The sequence below is a fragment of the Solea senegalensis genome, unplaced genomic scaffold, assembly GCF_019176455.1.
Source record: "Solea senegalensis isolate Sse05_10M unplaced genomic scaffold, IFAPA_SoseM_1 scf7180000017765, whole genome shotgun sequence".
Lineage (NCBI taxonomy): Eukaryota > Metazoa > Chordata > Actinopteri > Pleuronectiformes > Soleidae > Solea > Solea senegalensis.
The window spans coordinates 20,181-32,144 of NW_025322517.1; the positions used below are offsets into that span (position 1 = coordinate 20,181).

General features: G+C 42.5%; 1 protein-coding gene and 1 long non-coding RNA gene across 8 annotated transcripts; one reads left to right on the forward strand and one right to left on the reverse strand.

Annotated features, from left to right (window-relative positions):
* Positions 1–568: 568 nt before the first annotated feature.
* On the forward strand, positions 569–9,856 carry LOC122764925. Of its 5 annotated transcripts, none has more exons than XR_006359904.1 (6): positions 569–922; positions 1,445–1,558; positions 3,204–3,265; positions 6,617–6,750; positions 9,020–9,177; positions 9,531–9,856. It is a non-coding gene; the product is annotated as an uncharacterized LOC122764925 (long non-coding RNA). The 5 variants fall into 5 exon arrangements; XR_006359906.1 differs by lacking the exon at positions 569–922 and having other exon boundaries at positions 1,353–1,558; positions 9,531–9,674; positions 9,757–9,856; XR_006359902.1 differs by lacking the exon at positions 569–922 and having other exon boundaries at positions 1,353–1,558.
* Positions 5,535–11,826, reverse strand: rubcnl (rubicon like autophagy enhancer). Of its 3 annotated transcripts, XM_044018930.1 has the most exons (17): positions 11,432–11,826; positions 10,664–10,947; positions 10,418–10,584; positions 10,094–10,170; positions 9,850–10,018; positions 9,702–9,747; positions 9,522–9,627; positions 9,228–9,352; positions 9,088–9,152; positions 8,454–8,493; positions 8,292–8,369; positions 7,875–8,009; positions 7,808–7,844; positions 7,667–7,728; positions 7,440–7,596; positions 6,628–6,718; positions 5,535–6,089 (listed from the first exon to the last, which is right to left on the reverse strand). In XM_044018930.1, the coding sequence occupies exons 2-17, from the start codon at positions 10,945–10,947 to the stop codon at positions 5,971–5,973; spliced, it is 1,758 nt and encodes a 585-aa protein (XP_043874865.1). In that variant the 5' UTR covers positions 11,432–11,826; the 3' UTR covers positions 5,535–5,970. The 3 variants fall into 3 exon arrangements, with proteins under 3 accessions (XP_043874865.1, XP_043874866.1, XP_043874864.1); XM_044018931.1 differs by having other exon boundaries at positions 7,808–7,973; XM_044018929.1 differs by having other exon boundaries at positions 7,808–8,009.
* Between the last annotated feature and the right edge of the window lie 138 nt (positions 11,827–11,964).

Here is an 11,964-nt window from a genome sequence, read left to right on the forward strand (position 1 = left end):
ACACACACACACACACACACACACAGGAGGTGTTGATCCACTGCTGCCTCCATCACTAAGTTCAAATTTAAAATCCTTCACTCTGATTAAAATCAGTGACACAGAGTGACCACACGAGGCAGCAGAGGACCAGCAGCTCCTGTGTCCCTGCCAGCTTAAATCGCTGATTTTCTCTCTGGGTTTTGGTGTGGGAGAGTGAGCGTGTGCTTGTGTGTGTGTAAAGTCTTACCCATTCATTTTCTATGGTGGACATTTTTGTCCACGAACAACATAAGTGTGACTAAGTTGAATAAAGAGCTCAGAATGAAAAGTATGAAAGTATTGAGATTATCAGTGAGAGTTGAGATTATGACAGCTGGAGAATGAGATTATTAGAGGACACACTGGAGGACGTCTGTGTGTGCGTGAGACATTTTCTGTTGTGTCTCTGCTCTCAGATAACATGTTGAGGCTGGGACTGTGTGTGTGTGTGTGTTATTCTGACCCCTGTCACGTCCATCTTTGTGTGCAGGCGTGTGAATGCAGAGGGGGAGGGGCGGGGGGAGGGGTTTGACGGGGGTGGAGCTGACATTCCTTCATCCATGAAAAACAGCCTCACAGTCACAGACAGCTGGGCAGGAACCAGCTGACCGTTACCATGACGACGCCTTTTCACCGTCCTAACAATGAGTGTTGGTTTGACCCTTTAATCCACACTGAGACACTGTCCTCAGTCTGTCCTCAGTCTGTCCTCAGTCTGTCTTCAGTCTGTCTTCAGTCTGTCCTGTTATGGTTCTTTTATTTTGAAGTGTTTGCTTTCACTGACGTGTGCTTTACTGCAGAGGGGGCGTGGCTAACACCTGACACACCTGAGCTTCATTTCCACTGAACTAGTCAGGTCCTCAGGGTTGTCCTCATGTCCTCACTGTGGGACAGTCCAGAGGTTTGTTTTTTATTAATATTGATACATTGTATCATCACACACACACTCAATCAATCTGAACAAAGGATTTCAGACACTGAAGAGACAAAATCAGACATTTGAACTTAGTGATGGAGGCCGTGTGTGTGTGTCTGTCTCTGTGTGTGTGTGAGACGGTGAGATAAAGACGTGAGCGTGTTGTTCAGATGTCGTAGATTGTGTTAGCTAAGTGTGCTAAGTGTGCCGTTAAGTGGCTTAAATCTGTTTTCCATGTGCCTCTGCTACTGGCAGCCATTTTGTTTTCACTGAAAATGAGGCTGCAAAGTATGTGATTTATATGCTAACATGCTAATATGGCTTCAAAAACAATAATGCCGAATGGTAGTATAAGTTGTTGGACAGCGATGCTAACATTAGCAGCTAAAATGACTGGTTTTCTCTAGAGGTGTGTGTGTGTGTGTGTGTGTGTGTGGCAGCGTGAGATAAAGACGTGATCATGTTCTTAATGTAACCGCGTGAAAGAAGGTCTATAATTCAATCCAGCTAAAAGGGGACTACGCCATCTGCTGTCGTAGTTTGTAACTGCACCTTGGATACGCAGCACGTTCCGTGACGTGTGACGTCACAGTCAGACCCGGGAAAAGATCAACTGTGGAGGTAATGTTGTCTAAATGTGTGTGAAAAGTCATGTTAACCGTCGTATAAGTCGAGTGAGAGTTGGGCTGACTGTGTGAACGTCTATATCGTGTGTCCTGGATTCATGTCGCCGCGGTTTTGTGAGTGACCTCGGTGTATTTTTATGTTTTATCACTAGTAACCACTCGGCGCTAACGCTAATGCTAACGTTAGCTCGGTGCTGATTATTCTCATGTATTCTCATATGGTGCAGTGGTAAACTATGACAATTGTTTTGTTGTATGAAGTGTTGTATAAGTATATTAAAAGACATAACTGTTCGGTTCAAAAGTGTAAGTCGCTTTGGATAAAGTGACACGTAATGAAATAATGCTATCGTTTACTTTTATTATTTTGTGCACATGTTCTGCTTTTGTTTCCATCAAAATCCACGATACAATCACAGTGAATATTGTAGTAATAGTAACGGGTCAACAACATTGCTGATTATTCTCAGGTGTCTCAGGTGTAAATAAACCTGCTCCTCGTGACACCGTGTCACATCAAGACGTCGTAGATTTGATTACACTCTTTCATCACCTGCTTTCTTTCTCCTCATTCTTGTGACTTTGAGCCATGATTTTTTGCAGATGTTTCAGTTCCGTGTTAAATCAGAGAAACATGACTCAGCACAGCTGCAGTTCATCGTGCAATTCTGCTGAGTCATGGTCACGTGTGGAAAAATCACTTCACACTTTCACACACTGTGCTCCTTCAGAATAAAAGCCTCATTAACATTCACAGCTGTTTTCATTAACATTGTTAATCTAATGTGGGATTAAGAATGTTTTTAAATGATTTACTTGTAGATTTTTATGTTTATTCTGAACTAATGTTTTTCTAGTTTCTCATTCATTCAGAAAAAAACTGCTAGTTATATTTTGAAGTTATTTGTGTGTGTCAGAGGTCACACAGCAGGAAGTCACGAAACAAAACTGTTGAGTTGACCAGGGGGATGGGTGAGGTCAAAGGTTAAAGCTGGGGCGAGGAGGGTTGAGTCTGGCACAGTAAACACTTTTACTGCCAACACCACTGTGTGTGTGTGTGTGTGTGTGTGAGTGTGAGAGAGTGGTTTACAATCTTTAGTTTCCTGATATTTTTCATCAAACAGGTAAAGATCTCTAAACTCCATCTTTGTGTGTTTGTGTCTCTTGAGACGACGCCGTGGGAACTTTTTGTTTCACTGTGGACGAGACGGGGGAGGGGGTGTGGTCAGCTGATGGTTGTGGGAGGTGGTTTGTGTGGAGTGAGAGGGAGAAAAACACAAAGGATCTGTTGTGTGTTCTCACTGGACTGAAGGAGAGAGGTCAGAGGTCAGCAGGACAAACATGACACTCATGTCTTTATTATTATAATAAAATTACTTAAACTATGACATGACTTCATGTTTGAATGCAGAGCTGTGCTGACTCATGTTTATTTTTTGGAACCAAAAACAAAATTGCGGAACAATTTTTTTCACATTCATTCATTCATGTGTTCATGTTTAAAATAATGTTTTTATTAATTTACAGAATGATAAATGTATGGCTGTAGATGTATAATTGATTGATTTAAAAAGTGGGCCCTTGTGAACACATGAACACATGAGGTCTGACTCTGATGAAATTCTTTTATCTGTTTCCAGACATCGATGATGTCACAGAAAACTTCTGACAACACACGAGGAAGAATGATGATGACACACAAGTGAGTTATGTTTCAACACACACACACACACACACACAGGTCCTGACTGGTCTGTAACACACACACACACACACACAGGTCCTGACTGTAATAACACACACACACACACACACAGGTCCTGACTGGTCTGTAATAACACACACACACACACACACACACACACACACAGGTCCTGACTGGTCTGTAATAGCACACACACACACACACAGGTCCTGACTGGTCGTAACACACACACACACACAGAGGTCCTGACTGGTCTGTAATAGCACACACACACACACAGGTCCTGACTGGTCTGTAATAACACACACACACACATCACACACACACACACACACAGAGACAGAGGTCCTGACTGGTCAGTAATAACACACACACACACACACACACAGAGAGGTCCTGACTGGTCTGTAATACACACACACACACACACAGAGGTCCTGACTGGTCTGTAATACACACACACACACACACACAGGTCCTGACTGGTCTGTAATAACACACACACACACACACACACACACACACACACACACACACACACACAGGTCCTGACTGGTCTGTAAGCACACACACACACCCAGGGTCCTGACTGGTCTGTAATAACACACACACACACACACAGAGGGTCCTGACTGGTCTGTAATACACACACACACACACACACACACACACAGAGGTCCTGACTGGTCCGTAATAACACACACACACACACGTGTGTGTTGTTGAGAAATCAGCGTGTGTGTCACTGCGCATCACTTCCTGTTTCCTCATCATTTACTGGAAGAACAAACCACAGACTGTGACTGAAGATCTTTAATCAAACATCTGCAGCTGATGTCGTCATTTTTTATTCAACTTTAACCTGTGACTAAACCACTCACACACACACACACAAGTGAACCAGTGGATTCACCCTCTCATCATGTCTGAAGACAAATGAGTTAGAGGAGGATTAAACGTGTGTGTGTGTGTGTGAGAGACTGAGGTTTCAATTCAGAGGACAAACACGTCTCCACTCGTCTCCTCCAGGTATTTACAGGAGTGCAAACACAGGTCACATGATCCCCTGCCCTGAGGGAGGGGGCGGAGCTTCAGTCTGCAGCTTTTCTCTGACACCTTTTATTCTGAAAAACAGCTGTTTTTACAGCATTCAAACACATGAGAGACACAGATGTGAGGACACACACACACACACACACACACACACACTGCTGCCTCCATTAAGTTCAAATGTCTGATTTTGTCTCTTCAGTGTTCAGATTGATGTCAGTGACACAAAGTGACCACACGAGGCAGCAGAGGAGCAGCAGCTGCAATCACTCATTGTCTCTGTGAGGTTTGGAGTGTGTGTGTGTGCGTGCGTGCGTGTGTGCGTGTGTGTGTCTCTTACACACACACTTGCCTGTCTCTGCTCAGTGAAAGCGCTGGAATCCCATCACACATGCAGACAGGTTGCCAGGCAACCATGTCTGGTCACATGACAGTGTGACCAGTACAAAAGAGAAGGATTAAAACTCTAAACTCTTAACCCAGTATCAAAGTAAAGTTTTTCAGGTGATTAAAATATAATGTCGGAAACTTTCATTCAAACCATCTGTGACTAGAGGAAAAGAGGAAATAATCCAGACTTTACGAGCGCTCGCTGCAGGATCTCACTTTTACTGCGTTAACTTTAACACTAATGGGAACATGTTTGTACAGACTGTGAAGGTCACTGTCAGCATGACTCAGCATCTAATCAATGAAGATCGATACACACACGCACGCACGCACACACACACGCACACACACACACACACACACACACACACCAAACCGCATAGAGGAGATCGGTGAGTTTAGCTGCTGGTCCTCTGCTGCCTCCTGTGGTCACTCTGTGTCACTGAGGTCAAACTGAACATTGGATTTTCAAATGCTGAATTTATTTTTAAGACGTGAACTTAGTGATGGAGGCAGCAGCAGCAGCTCCTGTGTGTGTGTGTGTGTGTGTGTGTGTGTGCACAGAGTTCATTTGGTTAATTGTGGTTTTATAATGTAACTCATGTGTTTATGTTAAATCTCAGTGATGTCATAGATTATACAGATTATTCAGTTTCTTTTTTAACATTAAACAGGCTTCACTCTCAGAACTCTCAGAAATGAGGCCCCCTGCTGGTGGTGGAGAGGTTTACAGCTCAGGTCACATGACCTGCGTCTCTTCCATAGGTCAACAGCGCCACCTGCTGGTGCATCAGCAGAGTTCAGAAACTTTCATTATCATCAGAACTTTATCACTTTATCTTTTATTTAGTGGCAATAAACAAAATGTGTTTCCAACATGAGGGTCGCAAGCCACAGTGGGGACGCAGGAGTTTTTTCTGGGGATTACTACATAAAAAACCTACATAACATTATAATAATATAATCCTGCTTATAATGATGATAAAAGTCTGTACATTTCATAACAGATAACAGACAGAATTCACAATAAAATGAAATAATTAAAACAAATAACAGTAAAGCTTCAGTTCAATGTTTTGTGTAAAAGTTTGAAAACAAGAATATTTCAGTTGTTTCTTATGTTTCCTGCACTTTACAGAACAATCAAACCAAAATCACATTTTCATGATTGTAATTATTTTACAAACAATTTTAATTCAATAACTTTATATTTGTTACTTCTAATAAATCAATCTTTATAGTAAGTAGAGAAACATCTTTGTTTACATGACAGCAGAGTTTTCTTGTTTTTCTTCTGTGACTTTTCTTCGTGATTTCACTCGTTCACATTTAGGACACGACTTTTCTCCCAAACACACTTTGTGGAAACAGGTTTTACAAACTGTAAACACACACAACGTAAACAACATAAACAACAGTAAACAGAAAAAACAACGCTTCAGTCTAATGCTGGAGCTAAACTGAGTGTGTGTGTGTGTTTGCCTCCACTACACTAGGTGGCGATATGCCTCTTTTTTTAGCCATAACATTTTCTGGTTCGCACACCATAATGACTTTAGCTTGCAGCTAGTTGTTAGCATGCTAACCATCAATCCATCGTGTTTTTCTACTGTCCATTAACTTCATCACATGACTCAGCGCGTTTTTTTCTCTCTTATCTATTATTTCCAGGTCAAAGGTCAGGGGTGGCACCTGTCGAACATATGACGCTAATTTAACTAAATTTAACCAACAACCTCATAATCTGACAATTTAATCTGACGTAAACAACCTCATAATTGGACAGTTTAATCTGATGGTAACGACATCATAATCTGACTATTTCATCTGATGGTAACGACATCATAATCTGACTGTTAAATCTGATGTAAATGACCTCATGATCAAACTTATTTGTTTGGTTTTTAGTGACCCGTTACCTGGACAACGACTGCACGTGTCGCTCTGGAAGGGAAAGATGACTCCACCCCCTCTGCAGAACTCGCAGATAAAACCTCGAGCCAAACAAAGCTGAGAGAAAAACACAAGAAGATGAAAGAGAGGTTGGCGTTTACATAATTTCTGAGCTTCTGAACTGTGATGCTAACACTGCTGCTGACATTACTGCTGTTATCATCAGTCGTCGTCGATCTTCTTCCAACTTCCCGATGTTTTGTCATGAAGTTTTAAAACGGACAATAAACATAACGATCTGTGGAGTGACTAGCATTAGCATTAGCCTGAGGCCAGGTCAATCCAGCAATTTATGTCTGCAGTTGAAAAGAGTCTTTTAACGCTGCATCGGGTTAGCACATTCATTCATTCATCACATTGAGTTAGGATCACAGGTTAACTTTAACTTGACTTTCATTGAATGTTATTTCACAGTAAATCAGAAAATCCCTCCTCTAATCTGGAACTCGGTCAACTCGGGTTCAAAAATCTCAAAGTTCATTTTGAAGCTTCCAGATTTGCAGTTGTTTGATCGACGCCTTGTTGACGTTGTGACGTCACCTGCAGTGACCTCCCATTGGACGACAGCAGCTGTCAATCACAGTCATGAGTGTCTCACTTTTCCTCTAAATGTCAACATCATTCACAAAATGGCCGCCACTGAAGATGAAGCTGAAACTCTGAGACAGTTTAAACCTCATAGACCAGTGCAGTCGCCCCCTGCTGGCCGTTGACTCTGTTTGTTACTTGTCCCTGAGGTCAAAGGTCATGTGACCTGAGGATGATGATGGTTCTTCACCTGACAGTCTTCCACGTGGCTGAGCGCAGACTGCAGCACGGCTCGGGTCAGGGTCATCAGCTGACCTCTCCTCAGCCTCTGAAGGTCGTCCATGGAGACGAGCGGCGGGCGCTCAGAGAGCAGGTGAGAGGGAAGCTGCGACAACTCCGACGTCACTCTGTGGAAACATGTCACGTCAGGATGATCTCCACCAGAGAATCACACAGATGTGAACCCTGTGTGTTTACCTTCCTGAAAACCTGCAGTGTGTGAGCAGCTTCCTGACGTCCAGCAGCTGCTCCAGCAGCACCTGCAGCAAACATGAGCATGCTCATACATGAATGACTTTATAATCATGATGATAATAAGGAGAATAATCCTCTGCTCACCCTGAACCTGTCCAGCTCCTTCACTCCGCTGCTGCTGATGCTGCTGCTGCTGCTGCTGCTGCTGCTGCTGCTGCTGCTGAGCATCTCAGCGACGCAGCTCAGCTCAAACAGCGGCTGAGACCAGACCGAGTCCAGCAGCTGTTTAGAGAAATCACTCACTGGATATCTGTCAACATCCCAGTGAACTTCAGTCACGTCAATGCTTTAATGATAAAAGACGACCATATCTGTATCTCACTGTTAGACACCACTCACTCTCCCACACCAAACCTCAGCTGCAGGGACACAGGAGCTGCTGATCCTCTGCTGCCTTGTGTGGTCACTTTGTGTCATTGAGTTAAATCTAAACGAAGGATTTTTAATGCAGCAGTGGATCAACAACTCCTGTGTGTGTGTGTGTGTGTGTGTGTGTGTGCGTGGGAGAGTGAGTGAGTGAGTGTCTTCACTGTAACTCTCAGTGAAAACACCCAGTTGAAACAGTTACCTGTTGAAGTCCCAGCAGGACAGAACACGAGCAGGAATCACAGCTTCAGCTCCAGTGTGACAACATTCACAGAAATACCTGATCAATCAATCATCAATGAACCAGAGTCATCAATAATGCTGCAGAGAGCTCAGAGACATAAACAATGTTTTATTCACTTACCTGCCCAGGTATTCACAGTACCTCAGTCTCTTCATGTATCCTGCACACACACACACACACACACACACACACACACGCAATCATGTGCAATCAAAGCAGCAGTTAGCAACATTGCTAGTTGCTGATGCTAGTAACCTCTCTAGCGTTAGCAAAGTTGACATTTTCTGACAAACATATCCATGATCAAAGTTGCTAATGTTGCTAATGCTAGTTATTTTTCCTACCGTTTTCAACTTTGCTAACATTAGCAAAACTCCTAACATTGCTAACACCAGCTAATGGCTATAACATTTGCAATCGATGCTAATATTAGCAAAGCTGCTTCTTAACATTTGCTGACAAAGATCATGTCCATGATCAAAGTAAGAAACATCACTAATATTTCTACTGTTAACAACTCTGCTATGGTTGCTAACGTTGCTAATGCTAGTTGCCATTTGCAACTTGCCATTAGCAAATCTGCTTCTTAACATCTTAACAATCAAATGTTAGCAACAGTTGCTAACACCTTAAACCACATACAGATCATGGTTTTATTTATTACAGTTTTTCTGTTTTTATTTTAGACTAAATGATTATCTGATCCACTCTCCAGTCCAGTAGGGGGCAGTGTTGCACCAGTGTTCGTACTCACGAGGCTCCACCTCCGTTCCACATCCTGCACACAGGAAGTGTTGTGAGGCCATGACGTCGCTGCGTCTGCAGGAGGAAACATGGTCGACAGGTTAGTGATGCTGATGCTGATGCTGTTGTTGTTGTGGTTGTCATGGCGACCTGAGTGTCGGCTGGACATTGAGGAGGATCTGGAAGCGTGGAGGTGTCCAGCTCAGCGTTCCTCTCATCCTGCTCCTCACACTGATGCTGCCGCCCCTCGCTGCCACACTTCCTGTTCCAGGCAACTGAAGACAGGAAGCTAAGTTTTTATTGTAATGTAGTGATTTACATGAAATTTCTGTCACGTTTACGTCATAAATGTAAGATTTATGGCAGCGTGAGCAGGATTTAGTGCCATCTAGAGGGAAGCAACAGCATGTACGTGATTAAAGCACCAGGACATTGACCTCTGACCTCCTGCAGAGAGCTGCGCAGACTCTGACGTCCACGCCGAGGTTCATGGGAAGGTAGCCACGCCCTCCTGAACTCCAGCACCAGCTGCTGTGCCAACCACTCTGCACTGCATTATGGGATACGATGATGAGGTCACTCAGAGAGAGAGACACGGTATGTATGTCTGTCTGTCTGTCTCACCTTCTCAGAGAATCTGGTGGCATCAACTTCACGACTTCTCCACTCTCTGACACAGAAACACAGATGAAGATGATGATGAAGATGAAGGTCAGGAATGTTCTGACCACACATGTTCATTTGTTTGTGTGTAAATAAAGTTGCGTTGAACCTTCAAAGCCGCTGTCAGTGGAGAGAACAGAGAAGGTGTTTGCATGACGACGACTGTCTGTGTGTTCATGTGTGTGTGTGTTTGTCGTCTGTTGTTCGAGGCTCAGTGTAAACTTCACACTCTCCAGAACTTCCAGCACCATGTCCACCACCACCAGGTGAGCCATTTCCTGCACACACACACACAGTGTCATCATCTTCATCATCACCATCATCATCACCATCATCATCAGTGAAATCCTTACCTTCTCCAGTTCACTGCAGGTCTTGTAGATTTCTGCAGAGAATTCTGGGAAATTACTGCTGCACCTGTGTCTGTGACCTGACACACAACCACACACACACACACCCACACTGCTAGTTGCGGATGCTAGTTATGCTAGTAAAATATGTTTACATTGCTAATGCCAGCTGCCTCTAACGTTAGCAACAGTTCCTAATGTTAGCCACTTATTTTAACACTGTTAGCAGTTTTGCTACCATTAGCAAATGTTGCTACACACATTATCTAACAAAGTCGTTTCTGCGACAAACGCGTCTTTACGTTGAATTTGTACGTGATTTTAAACCTGTTCCTTCTGCAGTGGGTGGGGTTTCATGCTGTTGTCCGGTGAACGGCAGGTGGAAAAAAGAGTTGAGGAAGTGGTTCAGAGATGAGCGAGGACAGGAAGTGTCTCTGCATCTCACCATGTTTGAGTCACGTCCACTCAGAGACGACGATGTGTCCACGTCCACGCTAAAGGACAAGGAACACACCTAATGAACCTGAGTCTGTGTGTGCGTGCATGCATTCGTGTGTGTGTATGTGTGTTCACCTTGATGGACGACAGAACGTGTGGACGTGTCTTCGGTGTCTGGAGATGACCGGGCTGCTCCTGGGCAAGACAAACATTTCCTCGTCCACATCCTCTGACGGTCTCATGTGTCCTTCATCAGAGATGGACTGTGGACTCACTGAGGTGTGGTCATGTGACCTGTCTGTGGAAGACATCTGAATGTGTGTGTGTGTGCCTGCAGAGGTCAAAGGTGACTCAGGCAAACACCAGTCGATGAGTGTAGATCTGTGGAGAGAAGAGGCCACGCCTCCAAATGTCCCCATCTGAAGACATGAAGAAAGAGAGTGACGCAAACTTTAACTGTTTCCTTTTCTTAACTTATCTTTACTTATGTTAACGTATCTTAACTCATCTCATCTTAACTTAACTTATAGTAACGTATCTTAACTTGACTTATATTAGCTTATATTAATTTATATTAACGTATGTTAATTTATCTTAACTTATAGTAACGTATATTAACTTATCTTAACTTATGTTACTTAGATTATATTAATTTATATTAATGTATATTAATTTATCTCATCTTAACTTATAGTAACGTAAATTAACTTGACTTATCTTAACTTATATTAACTTATATTAATTTATATTAAAGTATGTTAACTTATCTCATCTTAACTTATAGTAACGTATCTTAACTTGACTTAACTTATATTAGCTTATATTAACTTATCTTGACTTAACATAACAACCTGTCATAACTTAAACTGAAGAATAAAGGATAAAATGATCAGATGAACTTACCTTTACAAAGTGAATCTGTGAAGAAATGTCAGTCTTTCTCCCACACTCACACACACACACACATTAATGAACACTTCCTGTTTCACTGATGAGGTTTTTTCTCTCTGAAGTGAAACAGTTTGTGTTCACGCTTCATCGTCTTCATCATCATCATCATCACTGTACTGTCGTCTTGATCACCACTGATTTAAAATCATCATTTACTCTGTCATTCAAAGGTTTAATAAGATTTAAACAATATATATCACTAATCTATTTTCATTTTCAATAATGTCATATAACAGGAAGTCACATGGTCTATGGTTATTATGGTCCTGTGTGTGTGAGCTGCTGTAGAGAAAAGAGGAAGTTTGTCAGTGCACAGAATTTGTTTTATTTCATATTCATATGGTCTCTTTTGTACTTTTTTATTCAAATATATATACATATAAAGTATATAAATATATATACAGTATTTTTTTCTGCTTCTGATTCAGTTCTGCTGACAAAACAGTTAATGTCCTATGTGTCATTGTGGTGATTTGTAGTGTGTG

What these genes read in the sequence shown, in the direction of transcription:
- rubcnl (XM_044018929.1), bottom strand. Translation starts at nt 10,947, where the DNA reads ATGGGGACATTTGGAGGCGTGGCCTCTTCTCTCCACAGATCTACACTC. An exon ending in AGGAGCTGGACAGGTTCAGG is followed by an intron (nt 7,729 to 7,807) that starts GTGAGCAGAGGA and finishes TGTTTGCTGCAG; the next exon opens with GTGCTGCTGGAGCAGCTGCT. An exon ending in CACTGCAGGTTTTCAGGAAG is followed by an intron (nt 7,597 to 7,666) that starts GTAAACACACAG and finishes ATGTTTCCACAG; the next exon opens with AGTGACGTCGGAGTTGTCGC.